We start from the raw sequence: 21,421 nt of genomic DNA on the forward strand, positions 1-21,421 counted from the left end.
ATAGGACTCGTTTTACTGTAGATATAGATACTTTTGTACCTGTTTCCTCCAGCATCTTCACAAGGTCCTTTGCTGTTGTTCTGGGATTGATTTGTACTTTTCGCACCAAAGTACATTCATCTCTAGGAGACAGAACGTGTCTCCTTCCTGAGCTGTATGACAGATGTGTGGTCCCATGGTGTTTATACTTGCGTACTATTGTTTGTACAGGTGACTGTGGTACTTTCAGGCGTTTGGAAATTGCTCCCAATGATGAACCAGACTTGTGGAGGTCTACAATTTTAAACTAGTTTTAATGACTCCAACCTGAGTTTATGTAAACTTCCGACTTCAACTGTATGTATGCTTGACATTTGCAAGGACTAAACAAAATAAAAGAATATAAACAAAATAGAGCTAAGCAACAGACACTAGAAGACAAATTCACCTTCCAACAGGACAATAATCAAAAACACAGGGCCAAATGTTCACTGCTTACCAAGATGACATTGAAGTTGACAGATCTTGAAAAAAAAGTATAATAATAATGTACAAATATTGTACAATCCAGGTGTGGAAAGCTGTAATAGACTTACCCAGAAAGACTCCCAGATGTAATCGCTGCTAAAGATAATCCTAACATGTATTGACTCAAGGGTGTGAATAATTATGTGTTTGACATATTTCTGTATTTCATTTTCCCATTTATTAAAAACATTTTCTTTTCTAAAAACTATTTAATAAATGTTAGAATTCAGGCTGTAACACAACAAAATATGGAATAAGTCAAGGGGTATGAATATTTTCTGAAGGCATTGTATGCTAACGTAATATATATATAGAGAGAGAGAGAGAGAGAGAGAGAGAGAGAGAGAGAGAGAGAGAGAGAGAGAGAGAGAGAGAGAGAGAGAGAGAGAGAGAGAGAGAGAGAGAGAGAGAGAGAGAGAGAAGAGAGAGAGAGAGAGAAGAAGAGAGAGAGAGAGAGAGAGAGAGAGAGAGAGAGAGAGAGAGAGAGAGAGAGAGAGAGAGAGAGAGAGAGAGAGAGAGAACAGACTGACCCTAGCCCCCCGACACAAACTATTGCAGCATAAATATGGGAGACACGGTTGCCCTTTCCCAAAATCGGAGAGATAGGTAGGAGCAAGCCCATGTAATGCTTTGTAGGTTAGCAGTAAAACCTTGAAATCAGCCCTAGCCTTAACAGGAAGCCAGTGTAGAGAGGCTAGCACTGGAGTAATGTGATCAAATGTTTTGGTTCTAGTCAAGATTCTAGCAGCCGTGTTTAGCACTAACTGAACTTTTTTTATTACTTTATCCGGGTAGCTGGAAAGTAGAGCATTGCAGTAGTCTAACCTAGAAGTGACAAAAGCATGGATACATTTTTCTGCATCATTTTTGGACAGAAAGTTCCTGATTTTTGCAATGTTACGTAGATGGGAAAAAAAGCTGTCCTTGAAACAGTCTTGATATGTTTGTCAAAAGAGAGACCCCGAGGTCCTTCACTAGTTTTATTTGAGACAACCATCAAAATGTATTGTTAGATTCAACAGAAGATCTCTTTGTTTCTTGGGACCTAGAACTAGCATCTCTGTTTTGTCCGAGTTTAAAAGTAGAAAATGTGCCACATCCACTTCCTTATGTCTGAAACGCAGGCTTCCAGGGTAGGCAATTTTGGGGATTCACCATGTTTCATCAAAATGTATAGCTGTGTATCGTCCGCATAGCAGTGAAAGTTAACATTATGTTTCCGAATGACATCACCAAGAGGTAAAATATATAGTGAAAACAATAGTGGTCCTAAAATGGAGCTTTGAGGACCCCCAAAATGTACAGTTGATTTGTCAGAGGACAAACCATCCACAGAGACAAACTGATATCTTTCCGACAAATAAGATCTAAACCAGGCCAGAACTTGTCCATGTAGACCAGGGGTGTCAAAGTCAAATGGACGGAGGGCCAAATAAAAAATTTAGCTACAAGCCGAGGGCCGGACTGTTCGAATGTTCATTGAAAATTTTTTAAATGACGCATATAGTCTAGTGAACCTAATTGAACCTACTGAAAACCTAACAAATATATTCCAATATGATCAGATAAATAAAGCAATATTTTCTTATGGCTCTGTCAGTAATCTTTAATTTTCAACAGACACAAAAGACAAATTTCCTTTATATAAAAATCCTTTTTTGAACAGAGCCTGTCGAGATTTGAGGCCTCGTTTTAATTCCTCTGCCTTTTGTAGCCTTTGTTCCATGTCCATATTCTTGTTTTTGTCCGCGTGTTTCGTTTCATAATGTCGGCTCAGATTATACTCTTTCAGTACCGCCACACTTTCTCCACACAGAAGACACACAGGTTTTCCAGCTACYTCCGTGAACATATACTCCGACTCCCACCTTGTTTGAAACCCCCGGTTCTCAGTGTCCACCTTCCGTTTTGCCATTTTTGATGGGTATCTGAAAGTTAATTTTACTGTGATGCTGACGACTGCTGTGCCAATAAATATTGAAATGAAGCAGCCTACTGCTCGGTGCGTCACCGTTGCATTGTGGGAAATGTAGTATTGGTGCGTGTAAAAGATCTGCGGGCTGCCGGCTTGCTGCGGTCTGCGGGCCGGTTCTAATAATAAATCAAGATCATCCCAGGGGCCGTAAAAAACCTTCCCAGGGGCCTTGACTCTGACATATATGATGTAGACCAATGTGGGTTTTCAATCTCTCCAAAAGATCGTGATAATCGATGGTATCAAAAGCAGCACTAAGGTCTAGGAGTACGAGGACAGATGCAGAGCCTCGGTCTGACGCCATTAAAAGGTATTTTACCACCTTCACAAGTGCAGTCTCAGTGCTATGATGGGGTCTAAAACCAGACTGAAGTGTTTCGTATACATTGTTTGTCTTCAAGAAGGCAGTGAGTTGCAGCGCAACAGCTTTTTCCATTTTTTTTTGAGGAATGTGAAATTCGATATAGGCTGAACGTTTTTTATATTTTATGGGTCAAGGTTTGGATTTTTTCAAGAGGCTTTATTACTGCCACTTTTAGTGAGTTTGGTAAACATATGGTGGATAGAGAGCCATTTATTATGTTCAACATAGGAGGGCCAAGCACAGGAAGCAGCTCTTTCAGTAATTTAGTTGGAATAAGGTCCAGTATGCAGCTTGAAGGTTTAGAGGCCATGATTATTTTCATCATTGTGTCAAGAGATTTATTACTAAAACACTTGAGTGTCTCCCTTGATCCTAGGTCCTGGCAGAGTTGTGCAGACTCAGGACAACTGAGCTTTGGAGGAATATGCAGATTTAAAGAGGAGTCCGTAATGTATTGCTGCTAAAGTGAAAGCCATCCTCTCTTAGGGAATGCTGCTTTTTAGTTAGTTTTGCGACAGTATCAAAAAGAAATGTTGGTCTGTTACAACCCCCAAAACTAATTGGAGGAAGGTCTCAGGCCGCTTCAGGCAACCAGGAAGTTATATAGAATATAAAAGTAAAGAAGTGTCATAATTCCAAGAGTGGTGATGAAGGAGTCAAGCGCAGAGAGCAGGGTAGTTCAAAAGCAAGTGGATTTAATATTCCAAAGAGATACAGTGAGACGGCTACGCCATACATACGAGGGCGCGTCAAGAAACAGTCCAAAACAAACAGGACAAAATCTACTTGGAACAGACACCACAAGAAATAACGAACACCACAAACAGAAAAACAAGCCCGCACAAAAGTCGGCGGGCCAACTGGGTTTAAATAGCCCACAATGAACCTAAACCCAAAACAGGTGCAACAAATCAGACAAAACTAAATGAAACAGAAAAGGGGATCGGTGGCAGCTAGTAGGCCGGAGACGACGACCGCCGAGCGCCGCCCAAACGGGAAGAGGCACCATCTTCGGCGGGATTCGTGACAAGAAGAATTTAATGCATTCAGTGGTTCCTCCTTTAAAAGCACACCTTGCGGGCTGCTGCAGCATTCTATGGCACGTTATTTAATTGTCAGCCATTTTTTACGTTAATGCAAGTTAGTGCTAGTTTGACCACCAGAAGGCAACTTCAAGAAGCATTTGATAGTCTCCCATATTGGCTTTACTAGAGAATAAAAAATAAACATTTGTAATAACATAGTACATGGGATTGATTTTAAGAAATTAGGCTTAATTAATTTGATTAATATTATGGTGTTTATATTCCGAGAAAAACTAAACCCTCAGGGTTTCCGTTAGGATGGAATGGAAAATATTGCGCCGTACAACGTGACGGTCGGGAGTAGGCTAAAGCATAAGAGGATTGGAGGATTTTAAATGAATATCTAAGGGGCATAACATTTCCACACCCTAATTGTAGTGTAACCAATACTCATTTCGCCTATGGTAGGCCTACAGTATATCTAAAAAAAATAATGTTTAAATGACGTGACTCGCCAATAATTACAATTAGAGGATTGGAGGATTCTAAATTAATATCTAAGGGGATTTTATATAATTCTAAATTAATTAATAATATAATAATCGCTTTGTTTAAAAAGTAACGATATTTTGGAGATTTCGTTTTCATTTAACCTAGAGTGAGCGAGAAAAAAGCAATTATTGAACATGGGGTGAGACATTCTCATTAATTTGTAAATAAAGCCAGTTTGTTATTTAGGTTTCTCCATAAATAATATTTCTAACTTGATTATTTAGCAGATATCACTTGCTTATATTCAGTCAACACATAAAATCAGCAAAAAAAGAAACGTCCTCTCACTGTCAATTGCGTTTTATTTTCAGCAAACTTAACATGTGTAAATATTTGTATGAACATGACAAGATTCAACAACTGAGACATAAACAGAACAATTACCACAGACTTGTGACTAACATAAATGGAATTATGTGTCCCTGAACAAAGGGGGGATCAAAATCAAAAGTAACAGTCAGTATCTGGTGTGGCCACCAGCTGCATTAAGTACTGCAGTGCATCTCCTCCTCAAGGACTGCACCAGATTTGCCAATTCTTGCTGTGAGATGTTACCCCACTCTTCCACCAAGGCACCTGCAAGTTCCCGGATATTTCTGGGGGGAATGGCCCTAGCACTCACCCTCCGATCCAACAGGTCCCAGACGTGCTCAATGGGATTGAGATCCGGGCTCTTTGCTGGCCATGGCAGAACACTGACATTCCTGACTTGCAGGAAATCACACACAGAACGAGCAGTATGGCTGGTGGCATTGTCATGCTGGAGGGTCATGTCAGGATGAGCCAGCAGGAAAGGTACCACATGAGGGAGGAGGATGTCTTCCCTGTAACGTACAGCGTAGAGATGGCCTGCAATGACAACAAGCTCAGTCCGATGATGCTGTGGCACACAGCCCCAGACCATGACGAACCCTGCACCTCCAAATCGATCCCGCTCCAGAGTACAGGCATCAATCTAACGCTAATTTCGTCGACGATAAACGTGAATCTGACCATCACCCCTGGTGAGACAAAACCGCGACTCGTCAGTGAAGAGCACTTTTTGCCAGTCCTGTCTGGTCCAGCGACGGTGGGTTTGTGCCCATAGGTGACGTTGTTGCCGGTGATGTCTGGTGAGGACCTGCCTTACAACAGGCCTACAAGCCCTCAGTCCAGCATCTCTCAGCCTATTGCGGACAGTCTGAGCACTGATGGAGGGATTGTGCGTTCGTGGTGTAACTCGGGCAGTTGTTGTTGTTGCCATTCTGTACCTGTCCCGCAGGTGTGATGTTCGGATGTACCAATCCTGTGCAGGTGTTGTTACACGTGGTCTGCCACTGCGAGGGCGATCAGCTGTCCGTCCTGTCTCGCTCTAGCGCTGTCTTAGGCGTCTCACAGTACGGACATTGCAATTTATTGCCCTGGCCACATCTGCAGTCTTCATGCCTCCTTGCAGCGTGCCTAAGGCACATTCACGCAGATGAGCGGGGACCCTGGGCATCTTTCTTTTGGTGTTTTTTAGAGTCAGTAGAAAGGACTAGGGTTAGGGTTAGTGTCCTAAGTTTTTATAACTGTGACCTTATTTGCCTTCTGTCTGTAAGCTGTTGGTGTCTTAATTACTGTTCCACAGGTGCATGTTCATTAATTGTTTATGGTTCATTGAACAAGCATGGGAAACAGTGTTTAAACCCTTTACAATGAAGATCTGTGAAGTTATTTGGATTTTTACGAATTATCTTTGAAAACAGGGTCCTCAAAAGGACGTTTCTTTTTTTGCTGAGTTTATATCTTAAGAATATCATGGAATAATTGAACGTTTTCGATTCTCCATGCTGGTCTCAGAGCAGCGTGAAACGGTGCTGAAATAGGCGTCCACAGCGGGAAGGCTATATATAATGATATATTGGAGATTATTTAGTTTTCAAAAAAATGACAGTGAGCGATTGTAATCTGAATAAAGGCAAAAATAATATTTATAAAGGCCAAAATATAGCCCTGCTAATAGCCATAATGACGCTGTACAACGTGACCATGTGTGTTTGAAAGAGTATTTTCCAGTAAGCAACAATTTGTTTGCCTTCATTAGACAACTTTGTTCCAATATTTCTGTAATTCAGTGATATTTATTCCCATAGTCATTTGTTATGGATCCATAACTAAATCAACATCTGCATTTTGAAAGAGTATTTTTATGATTATTTTACTAATGAAAGCATAAAGATGCTGGTGAAGAAATACAGTACTGTACAGTATATGCTTTTACATTTGGATAATAATATAAGCCACCTGCATATGTTTATTAGGCTACTGTGCAGTCTGACAAGTAAACATAGCCTACAATACATACTGTTGTAAACATCGGAAAGTGCCTAATTCCTTACATAAGGGAGCGCAGGCCATGTCCAGACTTTCTCGGTGACCTCAAGTTCCTTCAATAATGGCTATACTAGAGAATGCGGGCACGCGGGAGACCGGGGTTCAATTCCCTGACTGGGAGGAAGGAGTAGGCTGTCCTTGTAAATAAGAATTTGTTCTTAAATGATTCCATACGTGTTATTTCATAGTTGTGATGTCTTCACTATTATTCTATAATGTAGAAAATAGTAAAAATAAATAAAAATCCCGGAATGAGTAGGTGTGTCCAAACTTTTGATTGGTACTTGCTTAAATAATTAGATTAATATTATGGTGGTTCTATTCCAAGAAAAACGAAAAACCCTCTGAGTTTCCATTAGGATGGAACGGAAAATATGGCGTTGTACAACGTGATGGTCGGCAGTACATTACTGGGCTATTTAGCTAAAGAATCCTCATGTCTTGCAGGCAGGGCACGCGGAGACCAGGCTTCAATTCCCGGATGGGGAGGAAGGAATATGTTGTCCTTGTCAATAATAATTTGTTCTTAACTGACTTGCCTTGTTAAATAAAGGTTACACTAAGAGCATAACATTTCTGCACCCTATTTTTTAAATTCTAGTCTAACCAACCTTATTCACCCAAATGGTGATTAAGTGAAAATAGAAATCTCATTGATTTCTCAAGACCAGTCCCCATGCTTGTTTCAGAGCAGCGCGAAACAGTGCTAAAATAGTTTTAGGCTATTGCTTCAAATCCTATTGCTTCTAACTTCAACATGCTCTTTAAATAAATAAGACCTACAGCACATTACTCAACACTATTGAGTATCATGTCGCCCGCGGTAGGCCTACAGTATATCGAAAAATATGACGTGACACTCCGCCAATAATTACATATAGAGGATTGGAGGATTCTAAATTAAAAACAAATGCCATCATCGCTCTCCCGGTGGCGGCTGGCACGGGTATCGAACATGCATCTGTAGTAAAACAGCTTGCATTGGTTTGCAGTGTTTTAGACTGTTGCGCCACTCAAGCGCTGTACAACATGACCAGTCAGGAGTGGTCTACAGTAAGAGCAAAATAATCCTAGCAAAATAAAATAATAAAATCCTTCATGTAACTTCAGGTTTAGTAAGTAATGCTGAAGTCGTGCACAATTATCAGTTTCTATTCAGGTTTATGTCGCCCATTCATTGTCAGAGACACAGTAGGACCCAAAAGCAACAACAAAAAACTACCTCCCCCTTGCGCTGCTCTGGAGCAATGAAGTGGTGACGCAGGGTACCGTACAAAACCACAAATTACCTTTAAGTCCTGCGGCGTAAGCTTGCAACTTTTAAAGGAGGAACCACTGTATTTTTCATCTAAAGTTCCTCTCCCAATTCCTACTCAAGGTCTAAAGGCAAATAGATAGTCCCTTTCATCCATCCCTCTGACAAATCTCCCACACACCTGGTCTGATGCATTTTGCAAACTCGCATACTGTGTGATCCAAGTACTGAAATGCTTACCCTACTCACTTGGGAGAGTGGGGTAAGTTCAGCCGAAGGGTTTGTTGAGACACCCCTTGTTTCTTGGAAACTATACAGAAAATTAATAATGTGAACAAATATTTAGGAAGAGGTCATCATTTCATGCATTCGGTGAAGGAATAAAATCACATGGGAAAAAGTTAGGTCCAAAAAACTGATTTCCACCATCAAATGAATTATTTGGGGAACAGGTTTCATGATTCGTGTATGTACACCAAAGTAAATACTGTAGTTGTTGTACTGTTCTATACATCAGTTGGTGTATCTATAAGCTTCAATATGAAGCCCTAAACATAGCATGAAAGTGCATCCTTGTAGCCTTTTGGGCTAATATAGTAAAAAAGCTTTGCTGTGGGGCAAGTTGAGCCCATGCTTGAGCCAATGCAATGTAAAGTTGAGCAAATTTAAGTGTTTTCTTCCCAGGTTCAAATGCAAGGCATTATCACTGCGATTTGAGGTAACACCATGGCCTGGCCTGTGTTAAAACAGTACAAGTGTTTGTTAGGTGTTAAGCCTATGTTAAGTTTTAAACCTGTGTTAAAAGATGCTTAAAATTACTAAAAGACAAAGTGATTCTGATTGTGTTGAATTGTGTTTGGGAAATAAAGATAGACATGGGTTTTAAAAAGGTAGCGGTAATATTTCATTCAGTATATACATTTGTAGGCGGCTCAACTTACCCTGTCCCTATGCTCAACTTAGCCCATACCCAGGATAAGGTATGTTTTAAAAACAATTATGTAGATATCTTTGTTAGAAAGGATACTATATTTCCCTTGACGTAGTGATGCGTTAATGTACAAAAAAAAGGCTCAACATAAACCTCAAGAACATACTCCTAGAATAGCTGCTTCAGATTTAAACCTTGGAGCCATACAGTATCTATTAAGTCTGTCCCTGCTCTGTCTATCCATCTGTCTGTATAGCCAGTCATTATTGAAGTCCTCTCTCTCTCTCTCTCTCTCCAGGGTCCTCAAGATTGGCACTTTGGAGTGGTACCATGAGAATGTGCGCTCCCGTTTCAAGCGCTTTGGCAGTGCCAAGGTGATGCGCTCGCTCTACAAGAGGTTGAGTGGTGATCTCAGCGCCTCCCAGAGTGACCTGAGAGGTGGGTACTATGGGTTTCATGCCCACACCTGAAGAAGCCCTTAGGAGACCCCATCACCCCTGTATAAACCCTTAGGAAACCCTGTAGCACACGGTAGCAGTGCTATAGAGCCCACGAGGTACAGTAGGGAGTTTATTGTTGCTCAAGATCTGCTGAAGCTTATTGTTCTAAATACACAATAAATGAAAAGCTTTCTAGAGACGCAGCTGCTTTATACAGTGGCTGAGTGTTAACCTCTTGTCATGGTGGATGGAATGTATTTACTGTAGGCTGCATCTATGGTATAGAAAATATCACCCAAAATGATTACAATGTCAGGCCATGTCAGGTCAGTGTTGTGGTGTATGCATCCCCATGTTAACTCTGGAATCGGAAATGACTTAAAATCACTGGTCGTCATTTTTTGTAAACACAACTCATAAAATGATGGTGTTTATAACAGCCTATGCAGGCATTGTAAATGTCACCAAGGCAAATTTTAAACCAATTCCCTTCTCAGCTTACCATTTACACTCTCTAAATCCAACATTTGCATGATATCTAACACGGGAGCTTTTGTAATCTGTTAAAGTAACATTTTATCMATCTTTGCATAGTGCTTTTCGGGTGTGTGGAAGATTTACATGCAAACTTGAATGGAGTGATACACATGACTAATTTGTCCCACTCTGTGCATTCTGAATCATAGGAAATAAGTTTCTTTCTTTCCCTCTTTTCAGTCAGTAAGCCCTTCTCAGGGAGCTGCCTGGCAAATAGGACAGAGGGACTTAATCTTTTCCATCTTCTCTGTTTTTCTGGCTTACTACAACTGTGTGTGGAGCCGTGTTAAGAGCACTGCAGCACAAAGGCCTGGATTCAGTCTAAATGTCATGCCATTTTATCCTCCACTGACCAACAATGTTAGAGAAACGTTGCCTCCGTTGGTCCCTATATGACTCGGTCAGTTCCGGACGTTGCCTACGTTACCAGACTTATTGACATAGCAATGAAAGGCTTTGTGTATGTTTGTCTGACATGTTTAAAGTTTAACGCAGTGACGATTGGGTTTAATCAAAGCAAAACTGACATGTTATTTGCCTGATGTTAACTATACAATGGAGCTTATCTGCAAGCAACACCCAAGGCATCTTTAAAACGACGAGACCTATGATGTCTTGGCCCTGACGAGTTTGTGACGTTGCTTAAAGGAAAAGGAAATCATGCAAATATGGAATTATAGTGAAAAGAGTTAAGTCACTATGGAGGATTGTGGGTGGGATGAGGAGGGAGCTGGTTGGCTGGATCCAGCAGTCCGTGTGATTGCATGATCACGTCTTGCTCTGTGTCTGAAATGTCATGTCTCTGGGTTGATCCAATCCTGCAGGGTTCAATTGGCCAGATACCGGGCGAAAGAGAACAGACACCGGTTTTGCATTTAGGCAAATGTACATGTACACATGTAAAGATATACACAGAAACACCCACAAATACATATACAAACAGATTCATACACAGTCTATACAGAGTCCACACGCAAGCACATACCAATGTGAACATATTGCTTCACACACACATGCTGCATACGCCAGAACAGTGTGCATGTGCACAAACACACGGACCTTTCTGACAGTGGTCCATGAGGCCCCAGAAGCTCAGAGGGTGTCATCCCCACACCACTGTCTTCTGGTGTACAGAGAGACTATGACAAAAACTTATGTTGAGACTTTCCATTCTGTTGAGGAGCAAAACGACATAAGGTTTCTTTACACATGCACAGCACAAGTCTCATTCTTCACATATGAGCATACATTGAAATTAGCAGCTCTAGCAACAGTGTATCTTTACATTTGATGTTATGTCATCAAGATTATCTCTGATTGTGCATTTATTTACAAAGGGACCATCACTACTGATGACGTCAGGGGCCTTTCTTTTGAATTGTTTGATTTGACCTCAGATAGTTAGTCTTTCTCCCTCTGTCTCTCCCTCCCAGAGCCTCATGAAGATGACACACACAGCATGCCCGAAAGCCACAGTAAGTAGAGCTCTGTGTCTCTGCACAATTATCAAGCACAATGGCTTTGTCCAGTGTCATTCCATAGACACTTTACCAAGAACAGCTTGTCTCACTGATCACTCACTCACTCCATCCACATACAGTAAAGAATGGGCTTTTCAGACTTTGGAATCTAATTTCTAGTGAAGCACAAACATATTTTACCCTAACACTTATTAGGTAATGTTTAAAGTGGATGTATTTTTATCTATTAGATAAGGGCAGTCTGACAGACATAGAAATTAACCAGCTAGCCAAAGCACAATTTGGTTATGGCTTAGGAAATCTGATTAAGGTCAAATATTAAATACAACTTCATTTACATTTATTTGATTGAAAAAGACCCGCTTTGTAGCTCTAGGCAGAGCCGTGGGCACTGTAGCTTGGGCACTTACCCTGTAAGTAGCACCCTGTGGGTTGGCTGGCACATAGTTAGCCTGTCACACCCCGACACATTGGCAATGGTAGAAAAAGTACTCAATTGTCATACTTGAATAAAAGTAAAGATACCTTAATAGAAAATCACTCAAGAAAAAGTGAAAGTCACCCAGTAAAATACTACTTGAGTATAAGTCTAAAAGTATTTTGTTTTAAATGTACTTAAGTATGAAAAGTAAATTGAACTTCTAAAATGTACTTATTTATCAAAAGCAAAAGTATTTTTTATTGACAGATAGCCAGGGGCACGCTCCAACACTAAGACATAATTTACAAACGAAGCATTTGTGTTTAGTGAGTCCACCAGATCAGAGGCAGTAGGGATGACCAGGGATGTTATCTTGATTAGTGTGTGAAATGGATCATTTTCCTGTCAAAATGTAACGAGTACTTTTCGGTGTCAGGGAAAATGTATGTAGTAAAAAGTCAATTATTTTCTTTAGGAATGAAGTGAAGTAAAAGTAAACATTGACAAGAATATACAGTTGAAGTCGGAAGTTTACATATACCTTAGCCAAATACATTTAAACTCAGTTTCACAATTCCTGACATTTAATCAAAGTAAAAATTCCCTGTCTTAGGTGAGTTAGGATCACCACTTTATTTTAAGAACGTGAAATGTCAGAATAATAGTAGAGAGAATGATTTATTTCAGCTTTTATTTATTTCATCACATTCCCAGTGGGTCAGTAATTTACAGTGAGGAAAAAAGTATTTGATCCCTGCTGATTTTGTACGTTTGCCCTGACAAAGAAATGATCAGTCTATAATTTTAATGGTAGGTTTATTGAACAGTGAGAGACAGAATAACACAAAAAAATCCAGAAAACGCATGTCAAAAACGTTATAAATTGATTTGCATTTTAATGAGGGAAATAAGTATTTGACCCCTCTCAATCAGAAAGATTTCTGGCTCCCAGGTGTCTTTCATACAGGTAACGAGCTGAGATTAGGAGCACACTCTTAAAGGGAGTGCTCTAATCTCAGTTTCTTACCTGTATAAAAGACACCTGTCCACAGAAGCAATCAATCAATCAGATTCCAAACTCTCCACCATGGCCAAGACCAAAGAGCTCTCCAAGATGTCAGGGACAAGATTGTAGATCTACACAAGCTGGAATGGGCTACAAGACTTGCCAAGCAGCTTGGTGAGAAGGTGAAACAGTTGGTGGATTATTCGCAAATGGAGAACACAAAAGAACTGTCAAACTCCCTTGGCCTAGGGCTCCATGCAAGATCTCACTCGTGGAGTTGCAATGATAATGAGAATGGTGAGGAATCAGCCCAGAACTACACAGGAGGATCTTGTCAATGATCTCAAGGCAGCTGGGACCATAGTCACCAAGAAACATATGGTAACACACTACGCCGTGAAGGACTGAAATCCTGCAGCGCCCGCAAGGTCCCCTGCCAAGAAAGCCATATACATGCCCGTCTGAAGTTTGCCAATGAACATCTGAATGATTCAGAGACAACTGGGTGAACGTGTTGTGGTCAGATGAGACCAAAATGGAGTTCTTTGGCATCAACTCAACTTGCCGTGTTTGTGAGGAGGAGAATGCTGCCTATGACCCAAGAAACCACTCCCCACCGTCAAACATGGCGGTGGAAACATTATGCTTTGGGGTGTTTTTCTGCTAAGGGGACAGGACAACTTCACGCATCAAAGGGACGATGGACGGGGCCATGTACCGTCAAATCTTGGGTGAAACCTCCTTCCTCAGCCAGGGTATTGAAAATGGGTCGTGGATGGGTATTCCAGCTGACAATGACCAAAACACACGGCAAGCAACAAAGGAGTGGCTCAAGAAAAAGACACATTAAGGTCCTGGAGTGCCTAGCAGTCTCCAGACCTTAATCCAATAGAATCTGTGGAGGGAGCTGAAGGTTCGAGTTGCTAAACGTCAGTCTCGAAACTTAATGACTTGAAGAAGATCTGCAAAGAGGAGTGGGACAAAATCTCTCCTGAATGTGTGCAAACCTGGTGGCCAACTCAAGAACATCTGACCTCTGTGATTGCCACCAAGGGTTTTGCCCCCCAGTACTAAGTCATGTTTTACAGAGGGGTCAAATACTTATTTCCCTCATTAAAATGCAAATCAATTTATAAAATTTTTGACATGCGTTTTTCTGGATTTTTTGTTGATATTCTGTCTCTCACTGTTCAAATAAACCTACCATTAAATTACAGACTGATAATTTCTTTGTCAGTGGGCAAACGTACAAAATCAGCAGGGGATCAAATACTTTTTTCCCTCACTGTACATACACTATTAGTGTATGTAGCCTTCCAAGCGTTTTGGGTAGCCTTCCACAAGCTTCCACACATAAGTTGGGTGAATTTTGGCCATTCCTCCTGACAGCTGGTGTACCTGAGTCAGGTTTGTAGGCCTCCTTGCTCGACCACACATTTTCTATGGGATTGAGATGGCCACTCCAATAGCTTGACTTTGTTGTCCTTAAGCCATTTTGCTACAACTTTGGAAGTATGCTTGGAGTCATTGTACATTTGGAAGACCCACTTGCGACCAAGCTTTAACTCCCTGACTGATGTCTTGAGATTTTGCTTCAATATATCCACATACTTTTCATTCTCATGTTGCCATCTATTTTGTGAAGTGCACCAGTCCCTCCTGCAGCAAAGCACCCCCACAACATGATGCTGCCATCCCCGTGCTTCACAGTTGGGATGGTGTTCTTCGGCTTGCAAGCGTCCCCCTTTTTCCTCCAAACATAACGATGGTCATTATGACCAAACTGTTCTATTTTTTGTTTCATCAGACCAGAGGACATTTCTCCAAAAAGTACGATCTTTGTCCCCATGTGCAGTTGCAAACTGTATTCTGGCTTTTTTATGGCGGTTTTGGAGCAGTGGCTTCTTCCTTGCTGAGCGGCCTTTCAGGTTATGTCTATATGAACTCGTTTTACTGTGGATATAGATACTTTTGTACCTGTTTCTTCCAGCATCTTCACAAGGTCCTTTGCTGTTGTTCTGGGATTGATTCACTTTTCGCACCAAAGTACATTCATCTCTAGGAGACAGAACACGTCTCCTTCCTGAGCAGTATGACGGCTGCGTGGTCCCATGGTGTTTACTTGCATACTATTGTTTGTACAGATGACCGTGGTACCTTCAGGCATTTGGAAATTGCTCCCAAGGATGAACCAGATTTTTAGAGGTCTACATTTTTTTTTTTTTGGTCTTGGCTGATTTATTTTGATTTTCCCATGATGTCAAGCAAAGAGGCACTGAGTTTGAAGGTAGGCCTTGAAATACATCCACAGGACACCTCCAATTGACTCAAATGTTGTCAATTAGCCTATCAGAAGCTTCTAAAGCCATGACATAATTTTCTGGAATTTTCCAAGCTGTTTAAAGGCACAGTCAACTTAGTGTATGTACATTTCTGACCCACTGGAATTGTGATACAATGAATTATAAGTGAAATAATCTGTCTGTAAACAATTTTTGGAAAAATTACTTGTGTCATGCGCAAAGTAGATGTCTTAACCGACTTGCCAAAACTATAGTTTTTTGACAAGAAATTTGTGGAGTGGTTGAAAAACTAGGTTGAATGACTCCAACCTAAGTGTATGTAAACTTCCGACTTCAACTGTAAATAGTAAAGTACAGATACCCCAAAGAACTAGTAGTTAAAAATATTTTTATTTAAGTACTTTACACCACCGCACATTGGTATGTCAACAGGGGTATTAGAGTCCGAGACGTTTTAAGTCAATTAGAGTCTTGTGGAATTTATTAGAGGGTAATTTTGTGTATTTTGTTTGTGTGTGCACGTGCATGCGTGCGATAGCATGTGTCAGAATGTGCGTGCGCATGTGTGTTTTAAGCATCTAGTGTGCCATTTGTTTGCACAATCTTAWCTTTTACAATCTTTCAGTTGTTTATTTTTTTGCTGAGCAGAGCAGCTGCTCATCCTTAAATCTTCACCCACTTAGCATCTCTTTTTTTTCCCTCGCTCTCTCTATTCCTCGCTCTCTTTTCCTTTCCCTGTCTCCTCTGATTCAATAAGCGCAGGACCCAGTAGAACAAAATGTTACTGAGCAAAGCAAGTCACTCATAAACAGACTCATAAAAAGAGACTAAGAAACACATTGTGTGCTCGCACTTTACCTACTTGTGCTGCTTTCGTGCTGGCAGAAGCACCATATGATTTGCTCTCTGACGTGTGTTTCTTAAGGTCACTTAGCTCCTGCATTTCCATTACCTGTTCTATTTAGAGAGCTATAAAAAGAAACAAACACTATACAGCAACAACATAGAAAAGAAAAGCACCTTTGCGCTAATGCTAAATTAGTCTTTGCTAATATGATAATGTTTTTTGACGTACAGTAGGGCTGGACGATATGGCCAAAATGTCATATCCCGATATAGGTCATTTCATATCCCGATAATGATACGTTTCACGATATAGCACATTTTCTGTAAATTCAATGAATAAATTGTTTATATAAAATGTGGTCACATGTAAAAACCTATTTCTTATTACATTTKGAATTATACTCAACAAATAAAGGTACTTAGTCATATTTGATTATTTCTCCCATTTCCAATTAAGCATGTAACAAAATATAAAATATTAATGTATAAAATCTAAAAAGGTAAATAGAAATCACTTCAACTATAGTTGCAAACAAAATAAATATAGGCCTAAAATACTTTTTTTGGGGGGGGGGGACTTGCCTGTTTTTCATGTTATTTTGGCATTAATACGTGTCACATATCAATTTGCGTAAGGTACCTTGGGTCGAGTGTTAGCACCAACTCACGAAACCCGTTTCTCGACTGTGTAAATTGGGGCCATGTTTTTGCAGATGTAAGTTGGAACCGCAGCTGTTCTCTCCTTCCATCTTCGTGATTCTTGGCCATATGGTGTGCTGCGGGCAAAAGCCGCTTGCAACGTCAGAGTTGGGGGTTTGTTTTGAGCACTCGACTGTACTGTTTCACATGATTCTTGCGTAGGTGGTACAAGAGGTTAGTGGTGTTTGAGCCTGTTTTCGGTACCGRCCTGCGGCATATTTTGCAGAGGACGGTTTCTGGTCGGTGTCAGACTTTTATACCTAAACCACGTCCATGCGACCGAAGTAGCCCCTCTTTTAGGTACGAGCTCCGTGTCTCCGTGCTCTGTGTCACGTTCACTCTCGTCAATGTTTGTTTGTGTTGCAAATTACCTTCTACACCGGAGGTGTGGAAGAAAGCAAAGCTTCGTCCAATTGACGAAAAAGATTGCCGTAAAGAGTGTGATTTGCGACACAACGAAATAAACGATAGAGCATAATCTAAAACGATAGACATTTTTCTATCATCACACGATATATGTCGTCATATCGCCCAGCCCTGACGTACAGTGCCTTCAGAAAGTATTCATACCCTTGACTTATTCCACATTTTGTTGATAGATCCTCAATTCAAAATTGATTTTTTTTTCTTTCTTTTTTTCGGTTTCATTCCTCTCCAGCAGCTGTTAGGAAGGATGCCTGTATCTTTGTAGTGACTGGGTGTATTGATACATCATCCAAAGTGTAACTTCACCATGCTCAAAGGGATATTCAATGTCTGCTTTTTGTTTTTACCAATGGGTGCCCTTCTTTGCGAGACATTGGAAAACCTCCCTGGTCTTTGTGGTTGAATCTGTGTTTGAAATGACCTGCTCAGTTGAGGGACCTTACAGATAATTGTATGTGTGGGGTATAGAGATGGGGTAGTCATTTAAAAATCATGTTAAACACTATTAATGCACACTGAGTGAGTCCATGCCACTTATTATGTGACTTGTTTAGCACATTTTTATTCTTGAACTTATTCATGCATGCAATAACAAAGGGATTGAATACTTATTGGCAAAAAAAAAACATAATTCCACTTTRACATTATGGGGTATTGTGTGTAGACTAGTGACACCAAATCTAAATGTAATCAACGTTAAATTCAGGCTGGAACACAACAAATTGTGGAAAAGTGAATACTTTCTGAAGGCACCTTATTATGTAATGTGTGTATGCATGTACCTAATGTATTTAAACTTGCACTGTTTTGCCCAGCACAGTTGCTTTTTGAGAGATAATTGAAGTCTTATGGAATTTAATTAAAAATATATATTTTTAACTCACACGAGACACTTCTCCCTCCTCATCAGATGTCTATGATGAGAACAACATGGACACCGTGGCAGATGGACGACACTACAGAATGGTATTGCCCACTCTCAATTCCTGACTTCCTGAATTGCAGTATTACCTTTTTCACAATACCGAGCCAAGCCAAACTATACTGGGCTGGCCTGGGGTTCACATACAGCAAAGTTGCTGGAACTGTACGCGAAAGGGCAATGTAAAGAGAAAATATCAGAGCCAGCACAGTATGGTTCGGGTTGGCCCTATAGTGTTAATCAGTGAATTGTGTCCTTGACTGTTTATGTTGGTGGGTAGAGGACATCCCTCTATGGCAGTGTTTCTTAGCTTGGGTCCTCGGGTGTGCCCGAGTATTGCACATTTTTATTCCAGCCCTGCACAAACACATGCGATTCAACTAACAAAGGGTCTTGAGGAATAGTGGAATAGTTGAGTCGGTTGTGCTTGTGCTGGGCTAGAACACACATGTGCAACCTTACCCCATGAACGATTATGGGAAATGTTTATTTGTGTTATTCTGTACGTTCCATATCCATAAAACAAACACAAAACGTAAAATGAACAGTGACTCATTAGTGTGCATACAGCAGTATATCTTTTTAAATGTTGCTGGGTCTTCTCAATGGTAATCCATGCTGAAGCATTTGAGACCTTGACACATAGTAACATGTATAAACAAATAAAAACCTAGTTTCTCTTGTTATATACAGACTACAGTACCTGCTTTGTGTCTTTTAAGTTTTATGTTTGTTCTAACCCTCATACTACAGACTGGGGTTTTTGACCCCAGAAGCATATTTTTGATCATAGCCCAAAGATGGTTTATCAATTCTTTCAATATTTCATGACTTTGTCAATTAACTTGTTCTTAACGAAACTAAATCATTGTTTAGTGTTTCTGTATTCAAATGGATTAGAAAGAAGAAAGAAAAGTCCTTTGCGGTCATTTTGGTCCCCAGCCAAAAACACCTAATTCAGCCTATAGTAATTTGGTAAATAGGACCTTTATTTGAATCTAAGCTTATCTGGGGACATAATTACCAGTTACTCTCTAAATGTACACATAGTGCTGTATTGGTGTGTATTCTCAGAAGCAAAAAAATTTGACGGTAAATGTTATATAAATACCAGAATCCCCTAAATATCTTCCAATATTCTATATGTGCAACTTGTTATGATATTTGGGTTGCTATAATATTTAGTTTGAGCATGCTTTTTGAATCATCCTGCCATAGGCTCAACCACTCCCATTGTTTCAATGGCAGCAATGCTAATGCTGGCTGTGGGGTAAGTAAATAAAGAAAACAAAGGCATATTCTTTGTAATGTCCTCTCAGGATCAATGGATGGATCACTTTTTGTCAATACAATTAAGTATATTAAAAATGTTGGTGTACCGCCCCAAAATATGGCACAATTCTAAAGTCTAAATGATAATACCATCAAATGATCTTTTTAGTGCCTATGTTGATTTGTAATATGGGAAAAATATGGGTCAGGCTTTATTTGGATAGTCCATCTGTAGATGCTGTACAGATGGTCACACTATCTGTTGATAAGCAACTGCTTCCTAAGGTTACGGTTAGGGTAAGGCTTAAGGTTAGGCTAGGGTTAGGGTCAGTAGTAGTTAGTTGAAATGTTACTGATAGTCTGTAGATCTCTACAGATGGCATGTCCAAATAAAGTGTTACCAAAAGCTGTACATTATTTAAGGGGAAAATATATATTTTCATTTGACAGAATATACAAATGACCTGTAATTTAGCTGAAATAAGTCTGTTTTGGTTATTCCTTATTTCAGATAAAATTATTTCTAATTATGTTTTTATAAGAATGAAGTTGATGTTTGGCTATGATTGTTGATTTTTCAAATAGTTTCTTCTTGGGGTCAAAATTATCCCAGTTGGTAATCCATGCATGTATAATATGTTGGTAGTATGAGGGTTAAGTTGCTTGTACAGGTCTTCTTGAGTGTTTGAGACACCTAAGTTCATGTTTATGGTTGAGACATCCCTGTGTGCAAGTAAAGGTGAATTCAGACTTCAAAAAGTGGACATGTTTGTACAGCCCCTTTCTAAAATATGAATGTAGGCCCATAGTTTAGGAAAAGGCTGAAATGATATATCAACCATAAGTCATTCAATTGTTCCTACGTGAATGCTGTGTGGTCCTGTATGGCTCAGTTGTTAGATCATGTCACTTGCACCGCTAGGATTGTGTGTTCGATTCCCAGGACAACCCATATGTAAAATGTATACACGCATGACTAAGTCGCTTAGGACAAAAGCATCTTCTAAATGGCATAAATATTATGTAGCACCTTCTGTATCATTGGCCTAAGCTAGGCGATCTAAACTGTATAATCACTCATCTTTATTCATATAGCTCTTTTATTTGTTTTTTAATTTATAATATATATATATATATATTTTTTTTTAAATGTACCCCCTTTTGTACCCCCAGAGTCCGTACCCCCTACGGACTCTGGAGAGGCGAAGGTCGAGAGCCGTGCGTCCTCCGAAACACAACCCAACCAAACCGTATTGCTTCTTGACACAATGCCCACTTAACCCGGAAGCCAGCCGCAACAATGTGTCAGAGGACACACYGTGCACTTGGCGACCGTGTCAGCGTGCACTGCGCCCTGCCCACCACAGGAGTYGCTAGTGCGCGATGGGACAAGAACATCGTTGCCGGCCTAACCCTCCCCTAACCTGGACGACGCTGGGCCAATTGTGGGTCTCCTGGTCGCGGCCGGCTGCGACAGAGCCTGGACTCGAACCCAGAATCTCTAGTGGCACAACTAGCACCGCAATGCACTGCCTTAGACCACTGTGCCACTCGGGAGGCCCCTTCATACAGATCTTCCCTGTTGTTTGACAGTTGAGATGATTTATAGATCTGGTCATTTGTGCTGACCCTTAACCCTGACGAGCAGCTGGTCAGGGTTAAGGCATTGCAGAACCAGCGCTGGCCCGGTGCATCGTTGGTAAATAAATACCAGGCTGTCATAGATCATGACACACATTAAAGAGTCCCAGGTTGTATCCCAAATTGCACTCTATTCCCTATATATTGCCCTTCTTTTAACCAAAGCCCTGTGGGCCCCGGTCAATAGTAGTGCACTACATAGGTAATAGGGTGCCTTTTGGGACGCAAGCCCCAGAAACGTCAAGTGTATGAGAAAGTGAGAGAGAGACCCTGAAGTGTCTCCTGCTGGTTTTTGTTATGACTGTTGTACAGTCTAGATTGATTGTTTAGTTCCAAATCACAATGAATAACCAAAACGAAGCACTTTCTCTCATTGTTGTCTGCTGACAAAATAATCCTTGGCTCGTATTTACAGTGTTGAGTAGGAGTGCTTATCTAGGATTAGTTTTATCTTTTAGATCAT

General features: G+C 40.5%; 1 protein-coding gene across 2 annotated transcripts in view; it reads left to right on the plus strand.

Moving 5' to 3' along the window:
* Positions 1-21,421, plus strand: part of LOC111959346 (melanophilin-like) — a 127,528-nt gene that overhangs the window by 43,776 nt on the left and 62,331 nt on the right. For both annotated transcript variants that reach the window (XM_070437622.1, XM_023980846.2), the window contains exons 4-6: positions 9,263-9,402; positions 11,375-11,416; positions 18,034-18,089. In XM_070437622.1, the coding sequence (XP_070293723.1) occupies positions 9,263-9,402; positions 11,375-11,416; positions 18,034-18,089 (238 nt within the window). The remainder of the gene's footprint in view (positions 1-9,262; positions 9,403-11,374; positions 11,417-18,033; positions 18,090-21,421) is intronic.

Source organism: Salvelinus sp. IW2-2015, linkage group LG36 (genome assembly GCF_002910315.2).
Source record: "Salvelinus sp. IW2-2015 linkage group LG36, ASM291031v2, whole genome shotgun sequence".
NCBI classification, from domain to species: Eukaryota; Metazoa; Chordata; class Actinopteri; order Salmoniformes; family Salmonidae; genus Salvelinus; species Salvelinus sp. IW2-2015.